This window comes from Mus caroli, unplaced genomic scaffold (assembly GCF_978045245.1).
Source record: "Mus caroli unplaced genomic scaffold, Mus_caroli_1 scaffold_12, whole genome shotgun sequence".
Taxonomy (NCBI): Eukaryota; Metazoa; Chordata; class Mammalia; order Rodentia; family Muridae; genus Mus; species Mus caroli.
Window position 1 is genome coordinate 16560001 of NW_028227267.1, and position 27318 is coordinate 16587318.

The 27318-nt window shown below is 42.9% G+C and overlaps 1 protein-coding gene across 17 annotated transcripts in view; it reads right to left on the reverse strand.

Moving 5' to 3' along the window:
• Positions 1-27318, reverse strand: part of Kcnma1 (potassium calcium-activated channel subfamily M alpha 1) — a 700771-nt gene that overhangs the window by 59034 nt on the left and 614419 nt on the right. For all 17 annotated transcript variants that reach the window (XM_021182666.3, XM_021182664.3, XM_021182654.3 and 14 more), the window contains 3 exons: positions 22298-22421; positions 16693-16917; positions 13073-13265 (listed from right to left, as the gene is read on the reverse strand). In XM_021182666.3, coding sequence (XP_021038325.1) covers positions 13073-13265; positions 16693-16917; positions 22298-22421 — 542 coding nt within the window. The remainder of the gene's footprint in view (positions 1-13072; positions 13266-16692; positions 16918-22297; positions 22422-27318) is intronic.

The window sequence follows — 27318 nt, forward strand, 5'->3', positions numbered from 1 at the left end:
AAAGAGTGTACTTCTTTTTAGAAGTTTCTCTAATGGCCAAAAGGGCCATAAATAACCATTTATTAAACAAACAGTACAGGCTAAAGAAAGAGAAACTGCCACAATCAGGCCCCTGAGGCCTTCAAGCACAGCAGCACATAGGCTGTAGGACTCTCCTAATCCTGGTTATACATCACCAGCCCCTGAAGCTCCTGAAGTTATCTTCATAATCAAGATGCTATTCTAGCCATTGAGGGCTTTCAAACTATTTTTAATTTTAATTTAAGGAGCAATTAAAGAAAGACAATGGATACGAGGGAAAATAAAGTAAGTGATTAGCAGCATGCAAACGACAAAGGCTTAATGATAATATGGCGCTAGTCTCCAAAGGGCTTGTTGAGAGAAAACCCTTTCTACATGTGCCTGTTCAGCTAATGTGTCTCAACCCACAATTACAACATTGCTGACACCATTAACCAGCGAAACAACATCACTTGGTGAAATCCTTGTTGTCTCATTAAAATGGAAAGGGTCAGGTAATTTACCAGCCTTGTATGTCTAGTTTTGTTGTTGGTAATTAGCAAACATTACCCAGCATGGACTCCCGCTGGGAGCTGGAGAAACTTTGTAAAATATTAAAGAGGAAAGTCTTTATATTTCGCTGGAAAATTGAAAAGAGATGTAGCCATACACTGTATGCCACTCCCTTGCACGAAGGAAAAGGGTAGAAGACAAACAACTCACAAACAAACAGAAACCCCCAAACCAAAGGAAACACAACCCACCAGGAACTCTCTAAATTAGAGAGGATTATTCAGAATGCATTGGGAAGCCATTGTCCAAAGCTAGACTCACCACTGTGCCCTGAAGCCTTCTCCTTCTGGTTTACAAAGGGAGTTGGGGGAGGGGAGGATAGAATAATTTCAGACTTCATCTTCACTCTTCCCTCCTCAGGTCTTCCAAAGGAATCCATCAAAACCAGAGAATGTTTATGGAAAAGTTTTCTCTTTCAGCCAACTGTGGTAGTCCATGCTGTAACTCTCAGTGCTTAGGTGGTAAGAGGCAGGAGGTTCAAGATAGTTTAAAGTCAGCCTGGGCTACATCAGAATACTTTCTTTTAAAAAAAGTATTTTTCCTCCTTTTGCTTGCTGAGATGCTATATAAGCCAAAGGTGTTTGCTCAAAGAATATTGGATGAATATTTTTTAAGCTTAGCGATTGAGGAAATATTTCCTTGGGCCTGCCTTCCTGCCTTCCAGCTTCCTAAGGGGAAGCCTCCGCATGGTGTGGCTGATGCCCCACCCCAAATGCTGGCCAATGCTGGGTATGTTGTCAGGGAGCAGAATGAGATTTTATTTTTTAAATGGGATTTTTTTTTTGGACCATAAAACACATTCCAATAAATGTGAACTGAAAATTATGAATTCATTAAACGACTTTGGTATCTTGTGCTATATATAATATTTATACTCCGACTACTGTAAAATATGCTTTAATATCTTTAGGCAACTATAAAGACTTAAATATTTATAAAATGGCTAAAGATAAAGTATGGCCCTCTTATTCCTACATACAGATGATGTAAGGCTTGCAATCAAAGACAATAACCCTCTCTGCCCATTTGTCATCTTAAAGGAGACGATCAACCCCATCCCTTGTGTACCATCTACATAAGAGTTGTTACCAGTGTAGACGACTCTAGAGGAGTTTGTGCCTTAAAAACTACCTAGAGTGCTATACTTCACAGAAAACAGGGCTTTCTGAAAATAGAGACAAAACAATAAATTTGCAGGCAAAACAGCTCCGAGAGGGGCCTCAAAATACTGCTGTATTTATCTCTGGGACATGTGAGAATGGGAGGCATTTTGATTTAATATTTCATAACATAGACACAATTGCTTCCTTGCATGGCATATAATTAATGCTCCTTGCAAAGAGTTGTTTTCCCCCTTTAATTCCTCAATATCCTAAATGCAAATAAATAGATGAGAAACACTCTGGTGATAGTAATGTCTTCCTTCCGCAGTGTAGAATAGCCCTCCCATAATCACAATAAAAAGAAAGTCACCATGAATTTAGAACCACCCAGAGACCTATTTAAAAAGTAGGTTTAAGCGTGAGACCTCAGCCATGAAGCTCTCATCGTTTACCCTTCTTGCTTGCTTTCAGTCATGCACTCTGACTAATTTTTAGAATTCTTCCCATTCCTATGCCCATCAGGTATGCGAGGAACTGCTCGTGCCCATCTGTGTGGGTCTCCCAAGTGGCAATTCCCCTGGTTGCTTTCTTTTGCTCTCTTTGATCAGGATGTGTAGGGTGGACCGGGAACCATGCAGAAGTTTGTGAATCAAAGTTTAGATCTCATTATACCTGCATTTTAATGAGTTCTGTTACATGCCATCCAAACTTCCCAGCCATCATACTCACAAGGCTGCCAGATCTATGAGATGAAGCTTCCATGGCTCATCAATTCTGATAGGAGGGTTGAAAACAGTGACCGTGGGAAGGGGAGGGGAGGGAAGAAGGGAAGGGAAGGGAAGGGAAGGGAAGGGAAGGGAAGGGAAGGGAAGGGAAGGGAAGGGAAGGGAAGGGAAGGGAAGGGAAGGGAAGGGAAGGGAAGGGAAGGGAAGGAAGGTGGAGGGGAGGGAAGGGAAGGGAAGGGAAGTGGAGGGGAGGGCAGTGGGGGAGGGGAGGGAAGGGAAGAAACTAATGCCTCTCAATCTGGCTGTGCATTGGGGTCATTGTAGGATGTATAGCACCTCTGATGACAGATTAACTTGTCCTGGGATGCAGCCGGGGCATCTCAAGATTTCTTACAAATCCTTGAGGTGACCGCATTGTGCAACTAAGGTTGAATACCAATAGCTCAATCAGAAACAAAATCTACCTATTCATGATTGACTAATCTATAAACAAGGCACCAAGAACACCTCATGGGAACAAGACAGTCTCTTCAATAAACACATGATGAAAACTGAATCCCCAAATGTCAAAGAATGAAATTGGACCATTTCCCTATACTCCATACAAAAATGGACCTGGAGCTGTTTAAAGACTTGGATATGGGACCTCTAGCAGGAACTCCTAGAAGAAAAGATAGGGAGACACCTCTTCCAGGTAGAGTTTGGCACTTTGTTGGTTTTAAATAAAACACCAAATCCCCAGTAACAAAAGCAAGAATAAGTAAGTGGAATTATTTTTAAAGTAAAGAGTGTCCATTTAGCAAGGGAAACCATCAAACAAAAGAAAAGGTGCTGCACAAAGTGAGAAAAATGACTTAATAACCAGATATCTGGCCAGCAGTCAATAGCCCAAATAAATAAGAAGCACGGACAATTCAAAAATGAAAACCTGACCTGAGTCGATCCAACAGATAGAAATGAGGGAGCTGGACAAAAGAGAAAGTCTTTTCTGATTTACTTAAAGGTTGCATTCTGAGAGCAACTTGATCCAAAGGCAGCGAGAATGAGAAAAATGAGACACGGAGATACTGAAGTGGCTGTCTGGGCCTCATCAGTGGCAGAGATAGATTTGAACCCAAGTTATTCGTCCAAAAATAGTTAATACATGCCATGATGAAAACTGATTGCAACACAAAGCAATCTTGTGATATATCACCACACATCTGCATGGCCTTAAAATACCTCATAGAACATCTTGACAAGATACCTGTAACAAGATGGCCAGGGATAAATACACTGCTCTACAAATGGAGGGGGAGCCTCTAGAGCATTCCATAAAATACTATTGAAGCATTTAGGCTCACGGATACCTTTAAGAGCTTTAAAAATCTCCAAACTTAAGCCATTTGTAAATTAGATGCCTTCTTTGCAGGGTCACATAGGAAAGAAGAAATGATGGTTTGAGACTTCACGTGAGTTTCAGCTGAAAAAAAAAAGATAGGTAGAGGCAAAAATGCTTTGGATGGTTGGCAAGGCTTTCTTGCTAGCTTGAGGCACACATGTTATTTACAGCATGTGGATTAAATCAGGTCTCAGGAAGTTACAAATGGCTCACATTAGGAACTTTACAGGGTGCTCTGGAATGTCCCAAACCCTATATCATTAACTATGCACATCCACATGATGACACACAGCTTATTGTGCATGTCTCTGTCACTTCTGTCTGTAGAGATCCCATTAGATTCCTGATGACAGGAACAGTTAATCTCAAGTGTAAGGGAAAACATCAAATGTAAGGGAAACTGATGCTCAGAAGAGGAACTGTTGGCTGAGCCACAGTCCTCCCTTACCCAGAACTTCATTGACAGGGAAAAGAGAGGGAGGGAGAGAAAGGGGAAGCATTGGCAAGAGGAAGGAGGGACAAAGAGAGAGGAGGAAGAGAGAGAGAAACACATGGGGGACATAACACATAAGGGGGCAGAACAGAGACAGAATCTATAGGATAATAGGCTTCCACTGTCTTCTTTGACTAAAAAAAATTTGCATGGATTCCATACAACCATTTATCTGACCATTTATCTGGACCATTCATGGGGGCTTTGGGGAATAGAAGCTTGTGTTCATTTTAACCTGATGCTTCCTACTGAACCTTCTCTTTTGGGAAACAGATAGTTTTGAACATTTCTCTACAGAAGAAAGCAAAAATCAAGCCTGAAATGTTCCACACTTTTTCTGACATTTCAGTAGTCAATCCACACTGAGTGTATATGCGCACTCATGCATATGTTCATGGTTGGTGAAGTGGGCATGGATGTGTGCAGATGTGTATGGACATGTATAAGGAGGTCAGAGATCAATCTTTGGTGTCGTTCTTCAAGTGTCATCTACCTTGTTTATTGAGCAGGGTCTATTAGTTGACTTTAGGCTTACGGACTAGGGTGGGTTGGCTAGCCTGCCAGTGAACCTCAGGGATCCACTTTTCTCTGCCTCCTAGCACTGGAAGTATAGATGCATTCCACCATGTCTATCTATTTCACATAGGTTGAAAATCAGACTCAGGCCTTCATGTTTCAATGGCAATCACTTCATTAAGTCAACTTCACAGCTCATCCGATCTATGTTAATAGGGGAAAAACAGCTCAGACAAATCTATTGTTCATGAAGAAAGACTTAGCATAATGTTATACGTTTCCTCCCACTCTATTCTCTGCATAGTTGTTGGTTGGAGCAAAAGACTCAATCTTAAGAATTCCCAGTGATTCTCACTGCAGTAGGAAGAGCCAGGGACCCCTACCCCACAAAAGACTCATTGAGACAAAAGACACTTCAAGACAAACTTCAGCCCTTTGGGCACAAAGGTAATTTAGGGGCAAGGCAGGCTTTTTGGGGTACTTTCTTCCCTGGAATGTTTATCCAAGATAACCCCTAAAAGTAGATACACAGAGTCAAGACACTTTCTCATCAGAGCACAGTTAACATTTGTCTTAGTTGGAGCAGATTGGTGTGGTTGGAAAAAATACCTTCTTTACAATCAGACTGCCTGGGGACCAGCTCCATGTGTTCTTGACTAACTCAGATGTTGGAATAGATGCTTAATTTTCTGAGCCTCATTTTCTCCTCCTTAAAATGAAGAGTGCAATCTCTGCCTCAGCAGGTTTCCAGGGAGATTATATAACACTGTATGTGAAAGTAGGGGTCATGGCTTACCTGGGTAAGCTAGAAAGACATTACAATTTTTAAAAGAGACATGACTGAGGCACACACATTTGGAGGAGTCACCTAACAGGTGACAGTCTGGTTTTTATGTGATGAGTTGAGTCCATTCCGGACACTACGCCATATCTGCTTTCTGCCTCCCAAACTAAGATTCCCTTCTCTGTCTTGCCCCAGGCTGGTTAGAGTCTGCATGGGGATGTCAACTGCTCTGTATACAGATGGAAGGAAAGGATGATTCTGCCTGTATTTTTTTTTTTACTTCATTTTCACCATTTTCACCTCCCAAAGAAAAAAAACATTGGAGTGGGAGAGAAGGTTCCATGGGTAACATACTTAAAGCACAAGCATGAAGATCCGAATTCAGATGCAAGGCACCCAGGTTAAAAACAGACAAGCAAAGAAACAACAAACAAACAATCCCAGGAGTGAGCTGTGGGTTCAATGAGAGACCATGGTTCAAAATCAGAGAGGAAGAAAAATTCAGGAAGATAAAGGAAGATAATTGATGTCCATCTCTGATCTCCACACACATGCTCCTATGCATACCTGCATGCGCACACCTCTCTCTCTCTCTCTCTCTCTCTCTCTCTCTCTCTCTCTCTCTCTCTCTGTCTGTTTGGAAGGCACTCAGTATGGGTCAGAAATTAGTCTGACCTCCTCAATCTCATGTTGCAATGGCTCTTGTCAATCCTTGTTTATTGAATTAGGAATGTGTCACCAGGACAGCAAATGGTGGTCCTAAGAGGTTCTTTCATGTGACAAAATATGGTGTGTAGGAAAAGCTCTCTTCACTCAAAGGCATTTACAGAATAGCTGCAACTGCTGCTTCACCAAACACATCGGCACTAGTGGGCTGAGATTCATCTTGTGAAGTCTGCAGAAGAAATGTAACAGCGCAGGCCCCTCTCTGTACTTGAGACCCTCTCAGAGCCCTAAGCCAGACTTTCTTTTATTGTTTAGTAAGCTTTTTTAATGAAATGTACTACTCTTATTATGGAGGATTCCAAATAGGATCTAAATCACAAGCCAATAAAAGAAAATTATTGGGCTGGGTATCTAAAGTTACTACCTAGAGGCTACTCCAGTGTGGTATGTATAAATCTCTAAACAGTTAAGTAGAATTGTCTTTCTGGTTTTTGGGATGGAAGCCAACAGCCATTTCAGTTACAACGGAAGGAAAATATTTTAGTGCTGAGCTTTCTTCGTTCAGTAGGCATAAAGAGAAATGGCGCTCCCCCACTGCCATTTTAGAATTGAGAGAGAATATTGAGGTAATGAAATGCTATACAGGAGCAGCTGAAAAAATGCTTCTCTGATTTCAGGGAGTGAAGCTGGGTGGGAAGAAACGTGCATAGGTGTGTCCGTAGTTTTGCATGTACAAGAAGCCAGGCTCAGAGGAGGAGGAGAGCACAAAGTGGGAAGGGCAGATGTTGAAGAGTGACATGGGAGTTGGGAATGGGGTGGTCTGTCACTCTAATGGAAACCCCAGATGTGTAGGTGCTCACCCGGCACTGGCCACACTGCCATCACCGTTCAGGAAGGATGCGAACACTTCCACTAGGAGACCCATGACCCCAGTTCTGCCAAACACCACAGCTCTCCCTCTGGAGCAAGGCTACAGAACCTATAAAATGCAGAACTCTGTGTAATAAAAACCAAGAAAATTCCAGAGACGCTCAGTTAAAAAAGGACCACTGGGCCCATCCCATTCGATCTGCCTCTCATCACAGAGATCATGGTGGCCAGTAATGTTCCTTTAGGACACAATGGTAGAAGGCTCCCAATCTCTGCAGAGCCTGATCTGTTTCCTGGGAATGACTTCCTTATGTTAAAGGGAAAACCTAGTCTTTTTATTATTAACTGTTGGTCCCGGTCTTTGTGCAAAGAAACACAAGATGCAACAGGCCTTTTAATCAGCTCATCTTAACCACTGGTAAATGGCTCATTCAGGCATTCCTCATTCTGGCTGTCCTTTTCCCACAATTCCATTGTTTGTCCCTTTCTCCCACTTCAACTTGCCTCAAGGACAAGATCCTGCTAGTTTTGGGACATACATCAAGGAAATGTTGGATCTTAGCTGTGTTACCTCCAAAGCTATGTGCTGGGTAACTGACACCTGTACTTATTACTTTGAGATGGTGACAGAAGCTAGGTTGGCAAGTGAAACCTTTGGGCAAAAGATTCCCACACCACCCCCTGCCACTTTTTCCTCCTCTTGAGTTTTTTCAAGTCCAGAGAAAGCTAGTATGATACAAAAATATGCAAAGAAAAGAGGGATCATCAATCTATGGCAGGAGTATAGTTCAGGCTAGCTGGCCCATGAACTTCTAGCTGCTTCTCCCATCTCTGCCTCTTGCATTGCCATAGGAGTGCTGGGATCATGGGCATGCACCACTGCACCCAGCTTTTTAAGTAGGTCCTGGATCAAACTCAGGTCATCAGGTTTCTGCTGCGACTGTTTCTCTTACTAGTGGAGCCATCTCCACGGCCTGTGGCATGCTATTTCAACTCTGATCAGTCGACTGGGATATGACCCCAGGACAAGTGAAAGAGCATCTGCATCCTTTCAGAGAATGGAGTCCTTCGCTTCATATCAGCCTCCATCCAAAGCTGAAGCACCTTCTGCTCTGCACAGCAGCACTAATGAACTAACTGCAGGCTGTGCAGGCCATCTTCATGGTTCCTTGTGGTCCTCAAGGGTGCAAAGTGATCAGGACTAAATTCTTTGCCTTCGTCCCCAGTTCACATCTCCTCCTTGGTCCTGTCTTCTTCCTTAGTTGTAACGTCATCATCTAGTAGCCAATCTCAAAACCCAGCTCCTGATCCATTTTCTGTTTTTATCCACTGTCTTCAGCAACCATCTCGCCTATACTTCAAACCCACCTCCATGTCTGCCTTGCTTCACTCTGACACGACAAAGTGTAGGAGTCGAGTGTGGTGGCACATGCCTTTAATCCCAGCACTCGGGAGGCAGAGGCAGGCGGATTTCTTAGTTCAAGGCCAGCCTGGTCTACAAAGTGAATTCCAGGACAGCCAGGACTATACAGAGAAACCCTGTCTCAAAAAACCAAAACCAAACTAAAACAAACCAAAACAAAAAACCAAAAAACAAACAAAAAAAACAAAAACAAAAACAAAAACAAAACAAAAAACGCTGTGCAGGGAGCAGCAACCCATTTCCCCAGAACACTTTCCCACCACTCATGCCTGCATCACCTCTCACCTTTAGCTAGGGTCAAGCTGTACTTTTCAAAGACAGATTTATACTTGCCCTGGTCTGACAAATCTTGGATGATATCCCCAAATCAAAACTCTTAGGAGTCAAAAAAGTTATCTCCCCACAGTAAGATATATAGCCGCTAGCTGCGGAGAACTGTTTCTCATGATTCGGGAGTGAAATGCCCTACCCCTCTCAGGCTCACATGTATACTAACTTGTCCCTGATGGTGACAGTTCTTGAGAAGGCTGTGGAACCTTGCTGGGGAGAGATCACTGGGGGCAGACCTTGACGTTTTATAGCTGGAGCCCCTTGATCCCACTTCCTGTTCACTCTGCATCTGAACTGCAGGTGCTATGTGACCAACTGGTCTCCTATTCCTGCCGCCATGCCTTCCGGACCACAATGGTATATCTCCCTGTGAACTGTGAGCCGGAACCATCCGTTCTTTTTTCTTTCACTTGCTTCCTGTCAGATACCTTGTCCTAGCAATGAAAGAGCAGCTGATGCTAGTGAAGTGTAACTTTATCAAAAGTTAAGAAAAGGGAAAATTCAGTTCATCCATTGCATTGACACCGGGCCTATCTCAAGGGCTCAATAGCCACTTGCATTCAATGCATGCCCAGCTGTCGCCTCTATTAGGAGGACTTACAAAGATGTGTGAATAGATGAAATAAGGCCCCTCTCTGGGTCCCTCTTCTGCTAACCCAGCCCTCTTTTCTCTGTATTGTCATTATCCTCCACTCCCTGAGTTCCTTGCTGCTAGGGAGAGGTTGAATCCAAGTCACTGCTGTCCTTTAGAGTGGCTGGAGCATGGGGGACTCTCCTGTCTTCCTTTCTTTTCCCTAAGAGAAGCCTTGACTGGAAGAGAAAATAAGGTGCAAGATGCTCATTTCACCTTTTTATATTTAAAATAACAAAACAACAAAAAGAGAGCGACTCCACCACATCTCTCATTTTAGGTGCTGATCCCAGAGGCTCTCTGGGAATGAACCCTGACTCTTCCCAAGATCAGACTTCCTTCTCATCTTTTAGCACCACAGGGAAATGGGCTGGCAAAGAGGCACTATTGTACCAGCTGATTTAAATGGAAGTGTTTTCCCTAGATAAATGCGTGCTAAATAATACACCAGCTCTCCAGCCAAAGGGAAATGACAGGCACTCTGCAAATAAAGGCACTTAGTCGCTGGTAAAGAGCTGTAAAGTGGCTCAGAGCTGATGTTTGCTGACCAGCAAGAAGCAGCTTCACCTGCTTTATGTGACTGTCAGTGCGGTTTTGCCTGCTGTATATTAAAACTGCATCTCATAGACCCAAATGTCACATCGGATATACCGGCCCACATGGAACATGCCACCTTCTGCTGTAATTGTTTTTGACAAGCAGCCATGACATCTCCTTTCCTTTCAGAAAGTCTCTGGTCCAGAATCCCTAGGCTGGGTCAGTTCTGACACCGTGTGGGCTAGAAAAGTGACACTAAAGAAGAGAAGCAAAAGGAAAAAGAGAGGAGTCCCAGTAACATGCCCTGGCAAGGGCATAGACATAGACACAAATCCTTCCCATGGTGGCTGGACTTCTCAGTGCTAACAGGCCCTTATCCTGGACAACTGTAGCATGTTAAAACAGCTTCCCATATGGTCACATGAGCACTCCACCATTGAGCAGACCAGCTGTCCTCAGTCCACATTTCTGGAGCCAGCTGGGTTCTGGAAGAATCAAAATGTGGCTTGTGCATAGGTAAAGGTGTTTGTGAGGTTTTTGTCAAGGACCATGTGGTTCGTCAAGATGAAACTGGTGGGTAGGTGTGAGGAATCTCTACAGTTTACATTTAGGACACATATGATATGTTGTCCAAAATGCAAAGAACAATGCGGTGCCTCTATTGCCTGTGACTCCAACCTCTCCCTTGGAGAATGGACCTTCCAAATACCTGTATGGAAAAGCAAGGATCTGAGGCCACTGGGCATACCAGCTAGTCAAAGAGGTCTTAGAGGTAGGAAACAGCAGAGACCTTCAACTCCCCTCTCTATCCAGTGGCTAGAACTCAAAGAAGTCCACACTGCATGGGCTCTAGAGGTGAGTGGTGGTGATGAGCCAGTTCTTGGTGCTGTGAACCACCACTGGACCATTGTCATTGGAATACCAGAGTGGGACCAGAGGATGATATGCAGGCCAATGACAGGATAGGAGAAGATAGGGTGAGAAAGAAAATGACACATGCCTATTTCAAGTATACATGTGTACATGGTGGCGTATTATTACATGTCTGCAGACCATGAAGTCCTGATTATATTGGGAGGATACAGATCGGCCAGAGAAAGGGAGCACTCCCTGCCCTCTCCTGTTCTCTGTGTCTCTAACCCAGGGGAGAACCGCTCCTTCCAAATCTTTCCCATCCTTTTGCTCTTCCCTCTCCAGGACAGGAGGCATGTCTGAAAGAGTTGATCAGCATGTTCAATGCCCTGCTTTAGAACAGCCTGTACTAGTCACCCAGGGATCTCATTAGAATGCACATCTGACAGGTAGTATAAGGTAGGCCATGGCAAGATGTATTTCCAACAAGCTGCCCCAGGTGATGCTCACATCAGGGTAAGAGTGGGGAAGACAAATTAAAGATCAGGGACTTAGAGGAAGATAACACATACCAGCTAGCTGCATCCAACCCCTGGAAGGTCAGCTCACTGTCTTTCCACATTCTTTCTCCCGTGCTCTCTGGGCAAGCTGGGCAGGAGGCAAGTTCTGTTTCCTATGCATACAGCCTGGCAGAACTCAGGATGTCTCTTTGGGTTTTGGTACATTGTTCTCTTCTTCTGTAGCTGCACCAATCTTTATATTTTGGACCATCAGGCAGGATGATGGGATGGAGAGGCCAAAGTTAGGCCTGAGGCAGGGTTATGTCAGAAAAATGGAAGCTGGGCATGACTCGGTAAGTACTACAGATTGATGCAACTCTCAGAAAGGTTGGAGAAGCACAAGTCAGCAAAAGCCTAAAGCTGCTAGGAACCCCAAGAATGTCTCTGCCAGAATGGCTTCTGGTCCACAGCAGCAAGGCTGACACTCCCCCTGAGAGTGGCTTTGAACTGCACAGTGGCTCCTGGATCTACTGGGAAGCATTTAGGCCTCTCCTTTTCTTTCACTACCTACCCCAATCCTACCACAGGGTACCTGTCCCCTCCCCACCCAGTCCCACACCCCCTACTCCCTGCTAGCTCTCTACCAGGGCCAGTGCAAGGAAGAGAACCTGCAATGGAAGGGTTTTCAGGTACTATGGTCTTTTGGTTTTCTGGCAATGCTGAGCAGAATTGAGGCATGGGTGGTAATGCTAGGTTGTTCAGAGACAGCAGAGCGTCAAGGTCTTAGCCCCAAGATCTAGTCAAGCTCCCAGAAGCTCCTGATGCCGAGCTACCAGTGAGGAGCTTCCTGCCTCCTACAGGCCTCGTGGCCTTTGCTCCTTGGAATGATGGGAGTGAGGCCCCCAATTCAATAGTCAATCACTCCCATTCAGTAAGCCTTGCATGACCCATATAGAGCTGTCACTCAGAAGAAAATATTTCTTCTCCTATCCTTCTCTCTCCTGATTTCCAAGGTCATTCATTATGGGGTTACTTGCTGTGCCGCTTCCCTGAGACTACAGGATGACATCGTCACTTATAACTACCTGTCCAGGATCTCCGAGCAAATGACAGGGAAGATTGAGGCCAAGAGAGAAGGCAGCTATGTGCCATTTCAGGCCCCTGTGCCTTCTATAGGAAAATGTACAGTCCAGCAAGCATCATTCCTTGCTATACAGCTTCAAGTGCCTGTACCATTAGAGATCTCCGTCCTTAGGCGAGTAGAGTCTTGCATGTGACACTAGCCATAGCAAAGCTTAACATTCCCTTTTTAGCTCCATAGAAAAATACTCATAGTGAAAGAGAAGGAAATTGTACAGCTGGCATTTGTACATTACTCTGGCTCTTAGACAGTGACCCTGGTCATAAAGCCCATTGTTTGAAAAGGCAGAGAGGGTAGGCATTTAAAGACACTTCTATTGCCTCAAAAGGCAACAAACTGGGGGAGGGAGACATACATCAGGTTTCAGGTCCGTATCTCCAGATGGCAGGAAGAACAGATGCTCCTCTGTAAGCCATCGTGGCAACCACAGGTTTCATTGCCAGACAGGCTGATGTGAGCCTCTTTGAATTACTGAGTGAAGGATATCCCTCTTGCCAGCCCCTGTCCCCCATAGGCACAGCAGAGAAATATTATAGGCTATCCTTACCTTGGGAATTAGCCTGCAAGACCCCGATGCTGTCATCAAACTGCATAGATTTGATGTTGAGTGACGCCAAGATGCATTCCTTGTCCTGAAGCGAAGTATCATCAATATTATTCTGATTGGCTGACAGGATAACGCACATGTCACAGAGGTTGATGTTGACAGCCCTTAAATCAGCCCGACTTAATGGCGTACCCTTTGGCATGGGGGTGGTAGGGGGAAAGAGAGGGAGAGGGAGAGAGAGAGAATATGAAAATACACAGAGAGAGAGAGAGAGAGAGAGAGAGAGAGAGAGAAGAGGGAAAGAGAAAAAATAAAAACAAATTAAAGATTGAGCAGGAGCTTTGGGACATTATTTAACAAGTATCTTTTTTATGTCTTGACATTAAGCTGGCCTAACTACATTTCAGGGAATAAGGGCTGCACGCTAATCTAAAGGGTAGTTGGTGCTGATGGCAGCATTTCAGGCCAGTTCTCAATACTCAATCAAGCTATTACTAACAAACCCGAGACGAATAATGCCAGGGTCTACATCTTCCTCCTGCCTGGAAATTGTCTTGATTTAAGTAACTGTCCTGTGGCAACCTCTGCCTTTCAGAACATAACGAGGAGGTGGGTTTCAAATGCCTGTTTATTTAATAGCAGGTCATTTCTGTCTCTGGCAACAGACAGTGTATCCAACTAGAATTTTCAAAGCAGCCATGGGGAAATCTACAAAGCAGGGTGTGAGGAGGTGGGAGCTCATGGCTCTGCTCAATCAGGAGGCTGAGGGAGCCAGTGGAGTTAGTGTGCATTTTGTACAAGGGCAAGGCAAAGGGGCAAGCTTCGGGCCATAAAATTTTATTGCATAATGTTTAGTAAGAAAAAAATGCCAAGGAAAGGACACAATGATCTAACAACATGAGAGTAGTTAAATTTATTTTGGGACACGTACACAATATGGGAAGTATACTATAGGCACAGCCCGAGTCCTCCATAAACTCACTGAGTTGGAATAAACTCCAAGATAAAGGGATTAGTAGGTGGTGGGAATGTGAGTGTCTTGAACCATTTAAAAAGTATAACTCCATTTATTTGGAATAAATGAAGCTACTTGAAGTAAAAATTATATATTTATAAATATATGTAAATTCAAAAAGAAAACTCAGGAAAAACTATACACTAAACTAATAACAGTAATTACCTCTGGGAGAGGAAAGAATGGAGTGGAAAGTTTGCTTTTGACTTTATATACTCTGATATTGTTTGAATATTTTATAACAAGAACAGATTTGTATATTACCGGTGCAATTAAAAATAAATAAGCCAGTAAACAGAGTTTTTAAAAATCCTATAACAATGTGAGACAGTAGAAAAACCTCTGTCGATGCAAGGTTTATGATGGGGTGTAAGGTAGATTTGATAGACTGGATGAACACCCTTGCACACAGGGCCATGCCATGTCAGAGCCCCCCAGCAGCTGCACAGCACTATTTTGGGGGACTCATGCAGCTAAAAGCAACCCTGATCCTCTAGATGGATTTAAGTTTCCCCTTGTGTATATGGATACACAAGTTACCTTCAGCCTTAGCCTATAGTGGCTAAGTGTTTGCAAGCTGCTGTATACATCTCCCCTTGTCCCCATCACTAGATGGGGTTTGGAAAATTAGGATCTGGATAACTATGGAGCCCTTTAGCTCCTCTTTATGACGCAGTAGAAATCATGATCCTATTCTAGTGCTCCTAAATATTGCTGTAAATTTGAGCCATAGAGAAAGGGCATTTGGGGCCATAGACTGATCCAGGCACTGGAGTGGTATCCTGGGAGAAGGAAAAAAACACAGTCTTCTATGTTAGCTTGGTACAAAATTAAGTGTGACCAACTCTTTGTATCACATTGCCAGCGTATAAACATCAGCTGTCGATGTCCACGTTCTTTTAATTTTCACCTTGTAGGAAAGTCAGCAGTAATTGTGATCTGAAGGAGCTCACATCCAGTTGTAAGCATATGATTTCAAGGCACAAGAAATACCAAAGTCATATATATATATATATATATATATATATATAGCTTTTGTTTCTCTCGGATACCCTTATAGGAATGACACAGTTTAAACAATGAAGACAGGGGTTAAGGCTTATAATGTACAAACCCACTGTGCTTAAGTATGCTAAATGTGGGGGAATTTATAAAGGCTCTACAAATATAAGACTCAACCTGACTTGCAGAGGCAGGTGAGGAAATGTGAATGGGGTCATACAGAAGGAAACAGAAGGAAACATACACACACATGCACACACACAGACACACACACACTCGCGTGTACACGCACAAATACCACAAATACGCACAAGCCCTTCCTACATAAACATGTACCTGTGCACCTAGCAAATTAGTTTTGCAGAGATACCTTCAGAGGTAAAGGGTCATGTGGAATAGGACATATAAGATAGTGATAACCACAGAAAGGTATAATCAAATCAATTGGTCATGTTTCTGAATTTAGTGATGGATACACAGTATGCAGATATGATTCTTTAATGGGTGAACTATAACAGGTGACCACCTTTAACTACAGGTATACATTAAAGCAGTCAGAGTTTGGGCTGTCTAACACATTTTGGAAATGAAGAGACTTGTTAGATGAGGCACTATGGGAGACACATATTGCACATAAGGGTGGTGACTGTGGGTAGCCCCTTATACCCTTTAACACATTATATTCCTTGGCTCTTGTGGCTGCATTTCTGCTGTTCTGCAAGCTGCTAAAAAGTTGCAGAAAACAAACTTCTTGACAGCTAAGGGGCTAAATGTCTCTTGATTTTAGGTATGACTTGATAATAAAAATAGTTGAAGGATAGATAATGTTTTTCTGGATTTCTGACCTAGGCAACCACATAAAACTTTGAAAAGAATTAATATTCTTTAAGTCTAAAAATTTTTGGAGAATGTATTATAATTAGAAAGTTGCTATCCATTTGACTTTTAAATCACTCATCCCTTATTTTCACACTAAATTCTGGAGTCCCAAATTGTCTTTTATAGATTGGTGTCCTAGTGATCTTTGTAATCAATAAGCACCTATGGATACATGCTTTTACATGTATATACAAACACAGAAAGCCATGGAAAACATTCTGGGTTTTTAGACAAAGCGTGACTAGAGGCTGGTCAGAGCAGAGGTATGGAATTCCAGACAGTAGAGATAAATCTGCTCTTTATTGATTTGGTCAATATCAGATGAAAGATGGGACAGATCTGTGTTTCTCTAAGCATTAGCCATGTCAAATTAAAATGCCAACAATAATTTTATGAGTGAATTCTTGGTGCATATATCAAAATCGGGCAACATTCTAAATTTTGCCCAGGAAAGAGAGTTTAGACAATGGTAGCTAATGCATGTGAAGGTAGCTCAACTTCACCCGACAAGAGGCTGCACTTGGCTGCAAATTCTTTTAATAAGGCCTCCCAGGGTTTTACTTTCTTAGCAGAGCACAGGGGAAGGACAGCTTTGTCCTCAGGCCTGTAGTAACAAAAAGGAGCAGAGACATGATCAAAGCCTCAACAATTACAGCCACCTGGGACTTCTTCTTTTGAATGTAAAGATGAAGAACTGGACATTAAATAGTGTGACTTGACTTACAGGCAATATGGACACTTTCGGGAAGTTGTGCAGTGTTTCCCACTCCCTCTTGAGGTACTCAATGGAGCCCACAAACACAATGTGTTTGAGCTCATGATAGTGAAAGTTGCTAGCACGAAGTGGCATCACCAGGTTCCGGAGGCCAATCAGGGCTGAGCTGACATCCCCAAAGATGCAGACTACGACATGGCCACTCAGGACAGTCATGGCAGCTTCACTTCGAGTCTGTAACAGAGAGGGGTGCAAGAGTTTCAGAAAGAAGTGCTCACAACACTGGTATAAGGGGAGAAAGCATCACTTATGCAGAGAAGAAAGCTAACACTAATTGGCCACCTACTGTGGACCACTGCTGTGGTTTAGGTGATGTCTAAAGAGTGTCCCCCAAGAGCCCTTTGTTGTTAAAGTCGTTGTCTTTAGGGTAGCATTATTTTATGGTGGAGCTTTGTTGAGTTAAGCCTTGTTGAGGTCCTTAGATTATTGAAAGTGTGGAGCAGTTTATGTACAACTGCCTAGGAGTTTACATGTGACTCCTTGATCCATGTCTTCTCCAAAGAAAATCAGTATGAGAAGAACAAACATGGACACACCTCCTTTCTCTCTGCTCATGTTTACTTCTACACTCTATGATCATCCACCACCCTATCAGAGAACAGGCAATTGGGGCAGCCCAGCATTAGACTTTGAACTTCTTAAACTGTGAGCTACCTTTTCTCTTTGTGAGTTAGCTATGTCAGACATTTTTATTATAATACCACAAAGGTACCCAATACAGCTATTATTTGTACTGTAGTAAAACAAAATGTTTAATTTAGTTCAGAATAATAGAAAAGAAGTGATTCTTCAGTGTCATATATGAAATTGCATAAGGCACCCATTCTAATGGATAGACTACTCAGGAAAGTGGGAAGCTGGAAAAAAAGGTAAAACTCAGGTCACCATGTGGGCTGCTGTAAACACCAGGCTTTTTTTTTTTTTTTTTTTTTTTTTTTTTAGGAAGTTGAAAGCTGATTGAAAACTCCATGTCCAGCATGTTAGAGAACAAATAAATCTTTCTAATAAATTTAGTACATACAGCAAGCATATATGTAGAGAAAGCACTATGTTTTTTTCTTTCTTGATTCTATTAACCATCAAAGTAAAATACCAGTAAGGTTTACAGGACAGCTATTGGTTTTACTATGCCATTATATACATGTTATATACTCTCTAATGTCTATAATATGTACAGGGGCATATATTCTATTTATATCATAAATTCCTATAAGCATATATTCACACAGTACTACCTTCTAGAACAATAGGTTTAAGAAGGATATACCATGTAGACCTGTGAGCAGGAGACAGGAGGTAGGAATCTTTAGGAGAACAAAGACAAAAAGGGGGGATATTTAGGTATGTGGGAAAAAAAGAAAGTCTTAGCTGCCATAAAAATTGGTGATAAGGCCGGGCGTGGTGGTGCACGCCTTTAATCCCAGCACTCAGGAGGCAAAGGCAGGCAGATTTCTGAGTTCGAGGCCAGCCTGGTCTACAAAGTAAGTTCCAGGACAGCCAGGGCTGTACAGAGAAACCCTGTATTGAAAAACATAAACAAACAAACAAACAAACAAACAAACAAATAAATAAATAAAATGGGTGATAAATCATTTAATCTCAGCACTTGGAGGCAGAAGCAGGTGGATCTCTGAGTTGGGGACAGCCTGGTCTAGAGAATGAGTTCCAGGACAGTCAGGACTACACAGAGAAACCCTGTGTACAAAACAAAACAAAACAAAATAACAAAAACAGAAAGAAAGGGGGAGAGAGAGAGAGAGAGAGAGAGAGAGAGAGAGAGAGAGAGAGAAGGAAGGAAGGAAGGAAGGAAGGAAGGAAGGAAGGAAGGAAGGAAGGAAGGAAGGAAGGAAGGAAGGAAGGAAGGAAGAGAGAGAGGGAGGGAGGGAGGAAGGAACGGAGAGAAAGAGAGAGAGAAATGAATGATAAAATGAGATCCCTTTAGGCCCTTTTGCTAAGATGATTATTAGTTGGTCTCAGCTGAAATTTAAGGTGCTCTTTTTAGATGTTTCAGTAAGGTGGCATACCCCTCACTGTCTCAGTAGATCGAATGTGATATCTGAAACCATATGCTGGCTGCTGTGGTCTGTAGCCTCAATCTGATGATACAAGCCTACAAACTTCTATATGTCCACTGAGTTAAAACTGGTTCTTAAAATTTACAATGGCTAAAAAGCAAATCAACATTAGAAATGTCACTATGAATGATGATCATATAAAATTCACATTCCAATAAAGTTTTATTTAGACACAGCCAACTCATAATATTTAGGTATTTTCCATGGTTGCTTTAATGGAAAACAAGAATTGTCAGTTGAGACAGAGATCATATGGCTTGTGAGACTTAAATCACTGAATATTTCCTTCTACAAAAAAAGCATGCTGACCCCATGTTCAGACTTTAGGGTTTCCTGGATTATTTTTGGAAGGGCTTACCTCATATAAAAACCCACAAATAGTCATGACAAGGGTCTAGCAGCCAATCAATAAAGACACAGGCTAATGTCTTTTCCCAGCCCCAGACCTGTATCCATGAAGATGACAAAGGAAGGAATACTCCTATGTAGGGGAAGACCCCAGTTACCCAGAATGCAAATGGCTATCTGCCCATCACTGACCTTTTGCTCATTATACAAATGAAAAGGACAACAGGGTGAGGTCAGGGTGGGGCTCATTCTTTGTTTCTCCTATGTTAACACCTTCACCCTGCCTGCCATCTTTCCTGTTCCTTAGCACATGTTCCTAAGGTCCCAAGGGGCTTACAATGCTTTGGCGGAGGCATATTAATGACCACTGAACATACCAGCTTCTGCTTGAGTTAATCCTTAGCACTGACCAGTGTATTGATTGCTTAAATGCCAATATTCACAATATTGTCAGGGCTATTAAAAAAAAAAAAAACAGGAGAGGAGGAAGCTAGCTTTCATTTCTTGAATAAAGAAGAACTTATCATCATTTCTGATTTCCTAGAGCCTAAGGAAGCCTGAGACACAAGCTGGAAGAAACGTGTCACAAAAGGTGACCCAAGAGGCTCCCCAAGAGCTCCCATCACTTCTTGCCACTTTGTGGGGAAGACCTGAAGTTAGTTCTTCGGGCAGCACAGAAGTACTAGTGGGTGGAGCCAGAAGCAGAGAGGTGTTATGACTGGGGCTCCTTAATATTTTCAGTTGGCCTGGTCACCTAAGAATCTAGTCCCCTTCAACAGAGAAGTACAAAAGGGGTGGAGGATGGAAGCTTGAAATCAAAGGATCCAAAAATTAACTAGATACCAGTTGGCAGAATGGTTCAGGCCCAGAAGCTAACCTCGGGAGCTTAGACCTGGAGCAAATACCAGTTCTCAAAGATGCCACAGCTACATCCCCTAGAGAAGTGTGTAAAGTCCCAGTCCTGTACCTCAAACCTGGAGAGCCTGACTTGCCTATGATTAAGACCCAAGAGAAAATCCCTTCAAGAGTTTCTCCATACACCCTTCAGGCCCTCCTAATCAGAACCTATTTGTACTTGATGGGACTCCCTGGCTATTTTAAACTAGACTGGTGCTTATTCCATGGATCGGAAGAAGACTTTGTATCCCATACCACTTAGCATCAAAAAGATTATTTCATGGTTCACTTTTTTTATCTCCTTTCCAATTAGAGCACTGTCTCTTCCATTTCCAAATCATCCAAAGCCCTCAGTGAGTAAATCAATTCCATAAGCATCTTTCACAGGTGCTTCCACATCTCTGCTCTCCACCCCTCCATTTTTCTCCTCTATGCATTGAATAAAAATTCCATCTATTCATTACTGCAGAGAGGTCTCCTGCGATCCTATTGGCTCAGTAGTACCTCCAGACTCTGTCCTTCCCAGGATCATGCCCTTCATTCTTATCTAAATTGTTCTCACAGACTCATTCACCACCCCACTGGTCTTCCCTTTGCCCTACTAGAATACAGCCCTGTGTGTCATGTTTCAGAACAAGAACAGTACCTAACCCATAGTGTGTTTACTATAAATGTTTCCTTAACTGATGCTGTTTGTACAGATGAACTCATATTCCTAAATTCCTTTCTTCTAAAAAAAGGGATAATGATCACATATCACACTACACTCTATGTAGAACATTCAGATGTGAGCAAGCCACTGGTAACCAATCACAGAGTGTGTAAGTGGTTAGAACCATCTCACCTCCTGTCAAATCACATAAAGACTGTTGGCTGAGCATTTTAACTTTATGTCTGCAGTTTTTGCAAACTGAGATAGCTTCCAGCACAATCCTCTATTGGCTCATAATGCTAATTTATAATTAATTTGAAATCACACACATACACACACTATTTAAAGCATAGTGGAGTGGAGAAATCTAGTGGATTAACATATAGAACCACTCTGAGGATCTGGAAAAGTCCTTGTTAAAGGAAAGGTGGCCCTGAAATAGAAAATGATAGAATTTCCCTACCTGAAAATGGAGAAGGCCCACAGCCATCTGGGGATTAGAGGCACAAGGGAGAAGAACCCAGTCTGGCCAGCCTTCCTGACTATTAACCCACATTTCAGGGATTAGCAAGACAATAAATTCTAGGGATGCCAGTGTAGGCATAAACCCTAAAGCTGTTAACAGGACAAAGGCAGACAGTGGAATGGATTGTTGTCTGGGCTAGCTTTCCTGTGCCAGAGCAGAGAAGCCTGCTATTTCTAAAGGCATCACTAAAGCCTTCCCTGAAGCAACCATCTGAGCTGCACCATGACAACGGACCACAATCTTGCAATGTCACGCTCGGCAAATGCACTTGCCTGTCTGCATGATGTGTTAAGAAGGACCAAAAACATGTTAGTCAGGGGAGGAAACACTACTGGAGGTCTGGAGAGATGATTTAGTTGATAAAGTGCTTGCCATATAAGCATGAAGACCTGAGTTTGATTCCTGTTACCCCTGTTCAAAAGAAAAGGCTGGATGCGGTACTACAAGCCAATGAATACAAACATGTTACAAAACAAAATGAAACAAAATTACAACAGATAACAATTCCAGTAATAACCCCTATTTCTTCATGGTATTTACAAATAATCATGATAATAACAGCAGGTAAGAAAAAGGTGCCTCTGAGGACAGAGAGATTAGATTTGCACCACAATCTTATATAAGCTGGGGTCATTCTCATCCTATCTTCTTACAGATGAGATCATTAAAATGCAGAGTTCAAGAACCGGCCTAAGGCCATGCAACTACCAGATGGCAGGACCAGGCTCTGGTCCCAGAGCCATATGAGGATCAGGAAGATGTGTATTCTATCTCCCATGATAACTTGTCACACACATAATCACCACTATTGTTCTGATAACAATGCAGAGATTGGAAGTTCTGCTCTTGGGAGGAAAAAGAAAACAAGTTTGCCCTAAATTCATGTTCTGATCAGAGATCTCTCCGCTTCAGCCTCTGGTCAGAATTTCAGACTTCAAAAATAGCTAGTGCAAGTGACAGTGTCCTCTACTATTCAGTTAAGGAAATCTGCACTCTGAGCAAAGTCCTCATGCCAGGCAGAGGAGATGGACGTCGACGTCATGGTTCCTCACTCACCAAGATGACTTTCTCAATCTCCTTGGGTGCACACCAGTGAAACATTCCAGTGGAGTCGTACTTTTTCACATTGGAGTCCATGTTGTCAATCTGATCATTGCCAGGAATTAACAAGGGGTCATGCCTGGGGAGAAAAGGCAGGAAAACCTAAGTGGAAAATGTGATAAATTATAAATGCAAAGGGTCCCCCAGAGTCACATCTCAGAAGAGATGACAGACGCTGAGAAAGTGGATGTCACCAATGGCCATCTTCTCTCCTGCAGAGAACATCCCTTGGAAGGCAGCTGTCCATGGATCCCTCTGGAAGGGCACTTGAGTTTGTCAGGTAGTAATTCTGCCCTTTTCCCTGCCCATTTTGCAAATGGGCTTCATGCCATTTTGTATACATAAATACATTTCAGCTTCCTTTTTTATGACTATCTCATTCATTGTTGTCTCATTTTACCAGCTATCCAGTTTCCCCAGCATACACACAAACACACACACACACACACACACACACACACACACACACGTAACCCAAAGGATTGCTATTAGCATTGGCAATGAAGAGGAAGGAATAGGAATAGAGCCTCATGCTGGCTGACTGGCATCAGGATGGAAAGCCAATTACTCGCTCTTTCTGACTACAACTTCTGACGCGATGCTCTTCGCAGTAAAAGCTTTAACAGGCTGCACTTTAAATATTTTAGCAATTTGCCCAATCAGATTTTGCTCTCCCTGGATGAAGCCCTTTAAAGATTCAGCAGCGTGTCACTTCAGAGCAGATTGACTACCAAATGTCCACATCTGGAATACATGATTTCAATATTAAACAACACCCTCTCTCCTTGCCTTGACAACTGTATTTGTGCTTAACAGTCCATTGACAGGCCCCTCATCCCCACCTTCATTTCCCAACATGGTATTCCCTGGATGAGAGCCTCCAGCTCATATGCATCTTAATAAACTCGTTTGAAATTCTCAAGGCTACACCCACTGGAAGTATGGCTACATAGAAGTCTTCCCTTCAGTGGGATGTCGGGGTCTAACTGACAACCCGAGGAATCATAATAAAATCAGGCAACTATACCATGCCCATGGTATAAGAAACAAGCCTTACAGACCAACTTATACTCATTGTCTGAGGCTCTATATCTGTAATGGTCAGCATATGAGTATGTTGGAAGCCCTCATTGGCATCTACAACATGAACCATGTACAATTAAGATATCCTAGGCAGACCTATCTTGTAGCAAAATTAATTTTCTTAAGCAAACTGTCGACCAAAGACAGAAAATAGAAATAGATTTAAATTTCAATATTGTATAGTGAAGTGATGTTACCTTTAAAATGATCTATTCCAGATATTTAAAGGATAATCTTTATTTATGTACTAATGTTTTTCCCTGAGAAATACCTAATATTTCTCATTTTTTTTGTTCTGACTATAGAGAGTAAGGCAGCAATCTTTTTAAAGTACTAAGCTTTTGGACATCTAGCATGACCTGTCTATTATGCCTTCCACACATGGAGAAGACAGCAAACTCACTGCATGTTTTTATTCTCGGCAATTTGCTTTGAGGCCACAGCAAATGATGAATACCATGTGATGTGATCCTGTGGTGTCATCTTCAAGGAGCGTGCTAGATTACTGCAGCAACTGTCACAGCTGATCTTTAAAGAGTCAGGACAACCCAATTCAGAGTAGCATCTCAGTAGCCCGGTTGTTGACAGGTCTTAAGGGGCTGTAAACTACCAGGACACCTCTCACATATAAAGCCGAGTCCAAATGTGCCAAAATCAAGGTCACTGAGATGGATCCATGGGCAAAGGTGCTTCCTGTGCAAGCATTTGACATTTGAGTGTGATCCCTAGAAGCCAAGTAAGGTGTATAAAGAGAACTGACCCTCTGTGGTTGCCTTCACACACACACACACACACACACACACACACACACACACACACACACTTTAGTAAACGAGAGCTTTTCTTATTCAACTTTGAGAAATCTTTAACAGTTCTCTATTCAACATCCGTCATAGGTAGGTGGACAAAGCTACTCTAGAGAAGGAGCTGGAGAGTCTCTTTCAAACCTTGAAGAACATGTTTTGGGATACAAGAGAATCTTAGACCTGCCCTGAAGACAGAGTCAAGTTCAAATTCTCTTGCCTTTGTTCTTTGGTCAGAAAGATGTAGTAAGAGTGGCCTAAAAGAGAGATAGATGGTCAACTGCCCATCATTATGAAGGGAAAAAGTGGCAGTGAGTGTTAATTATAAACTAACTAAGATTGGAGTTCAGGGAGAGCGGCTATATATAACTCTAGGGACTGGAGACATGGTTTGTGCTCTAACATGTCAAGTCATGCAGCCAATCTCAGAGGAGTTCCACAGATATTCTGCCCTCCACATAGGTCACTGAGTCCGGCCTAGATGATTTAAATATACTTCAAATAGGATTTCCCCAGAAGGGTCTGACCTGAGAAACATAGAAAATTTCCCTGAACGCAGATATTTACTTTACAGACCAGATGTGGCACCTGAATCTCCAACTTTGGTTTCTTTAATCAGTAATCAATAAACATGAGTTATCAACAAACTCTGTTCTTAGCCAGGAAAGGAAGGTGTAGTAATGTCAAATAGAGATTCACATGTAGCAGAAAAAAGAAAATACAGCTCAAAGGTCATGGAACACTAGCATGTGCATGCTCTAACAGATACCTATCGTGTGCAGGACAATGTGAAGGCTTCCAGAAAAAAACATGCTTATTCCCCATTGGCGTGGGGTCTGGGAAGGGTTGATGGGAAAGCCAGCAACAGTTGGCCTGTTGAGAGGAGGGCCATGGGAATAACTGGCAAGCTGTGAAAGATAAGCATTTCTGTGTTGTTCTACCAACAGCTGTTAGAATCCACTATGCTTCCCGAAATGAAAAAATGTCATATAAAATAGAAAATGGGGTTTGGGTTTTTTTTTTTGAATAAGGTACAAGAGATAGCACTATTAGTGGTAATTTAACTGCAAATGCTGGTGGGCCTAGAGGACCTTCAGGTTTGAAGCAGCGGGTCCTCCTTGGGAAGAGAAGTAGCTAGACGGATCTGGAAAGGATTGGCTCAGTGCCAGGCTGTGAAAGGCTAGAAGGTAGTGGCTAGGTAAGGAACAGTTGTTGGAGGGCGGGGTGGGGTGAAGAACATTGAAGACTGACAGACTTACAGGCCCATTAAAGGTCATGTTCACCAGATTCTGCTGTGAGGGGCTGGTGTGCTCAGAGTGTGACTTTTCCCAGAGACATCAGACTACGTGATTACTTTGGGCCAGCCATGATGAATTTCTTTACCATGTCAGTTCCTGTAGCAATTTCGAGTGTCTTTCACTGGTGTATGCCTGCCATGAGACCCCTGGCACGGGTGGGAAGAGAAGGAGTGGGTGTCTCCAGGGATATCCACCTCTTAAATCAAGAATTTTCCAAGTTGTCCTTCTAGAAAAAGCTCCATGTGTTTGTCATCGAGCATACCGCTCAACACTAGTGTGGTCCAAGGGAATCAGGAGGAAGCAGGCAGGTTGCTATGCATGAGAAAGAGGATCATGGGAAGCCTCTGTGCAGGGCATTCCGATATCTCCAGCTTGCAAAGGCCTCCAGTGAGCTCTTTAAGACCTAGTGGAGCTGATGAGCATCACTAAATACTAGTCCCTTTCATGTAGTGACTGGTTATTTCTTCTACTCACATGTCATTCCATAACTTTCCTAAGATGTTCCCTAAGTAATTCAATGCCCACGTGCCACTTATGACTTGCCAGGGTTCTTGTTGTATTTTAAAGAGACAGAAAGGATATGTGCTGGGCGACAGCTATAGCTGTTGCTTCGCTGTTGGGGGCCCAGATGTGCAATCTGCATGCTGAGATCTTCACCCTTCCCACCCCAGAATATAATCATATTTTGAGCTGTGCTATTTATAAAATTAAGATCCCTGAGGTGGGTCCCATTTTGACTTTCCATATACAGGATGGAAATCTGGACTCTGAAGTTGATAGAACAAGATTCACAGTAACATCATGGGAGGAAAAAAGGATCCGCAGGTTGAAAAGAGACGCTAAAACAGTTCTTCTCCCTTAGAAATAACCAGTCCTGCTGAAGTCTCCACCTTGAACTTTTAGCCTCCAGAACTTAGGGAAAGGAATTTCCTACTGTCGATTATAGGGCTCTCTTGAGTGGTATGTTTACTGAACTTTAACCTGCACTGAATACAGTTGACAGCCTAACCCAGAGAAAAGATGAAACTAGTCACCAGCTAGTCAGTCTGATCAACTGAGAGTATTGCTTTCCCAATACTATTGAAGGCAAGAAACTACCTATTTCTTCCAAAGCAATTCACATGGTGGTTGGGGACTCTAGCCCCAGAGGCAAATCTGTCTTCAAATCTTGGTTTGCCTCATACTTGGCAAGCTGTACCCTGCCTCAGCTTCTCAATCTGTAAACTGGAAATGTAAAGTACAATCATTATCAAATAGAATCAATTTAGGGAGTATACAAGGAAAGGCGCATCATGCATACAGCCCGGACCTCTCAGCAGACCTGCCTTCACCAAGTGTTTACTGCTACCTTCCCTACTGTTCTTTATGGCTGGCTTAGAATCCAGTCCTGCTTTGGTGGCTCTGATTATGGTCAAAGGAAGAAGGCAAAGTGGAGAAGGCCAGCCAGAAAGACACAGGACACTCTGTTGGCTCTCCTACTGCCATGACAAAGAGTTCCTGTAAGTTGAAATCTTATAAATGTTACCATGTTAAAATGTCCCCCAACTGTTTGTCATTTGACCATCATACTAATACTCATAGGCATTTTTGGTTATTAATAGCCCATGTGTGTGGATGGGAAACAGTGTGTGCTTGTGAGAGGAGGGGTTGGTAGAATAGCTCCAGTAGTGCAGCAGGATTATCCTTTGAAAGACTGACTGACCAGAAGCTGGTCCTGTTCGTCCCCTCTCCCCTAAGTCACCCTTCCCCCTAAGTCTCCCCTCTCCAGCAGGAGGCAGCTGTGTCTTGTTAC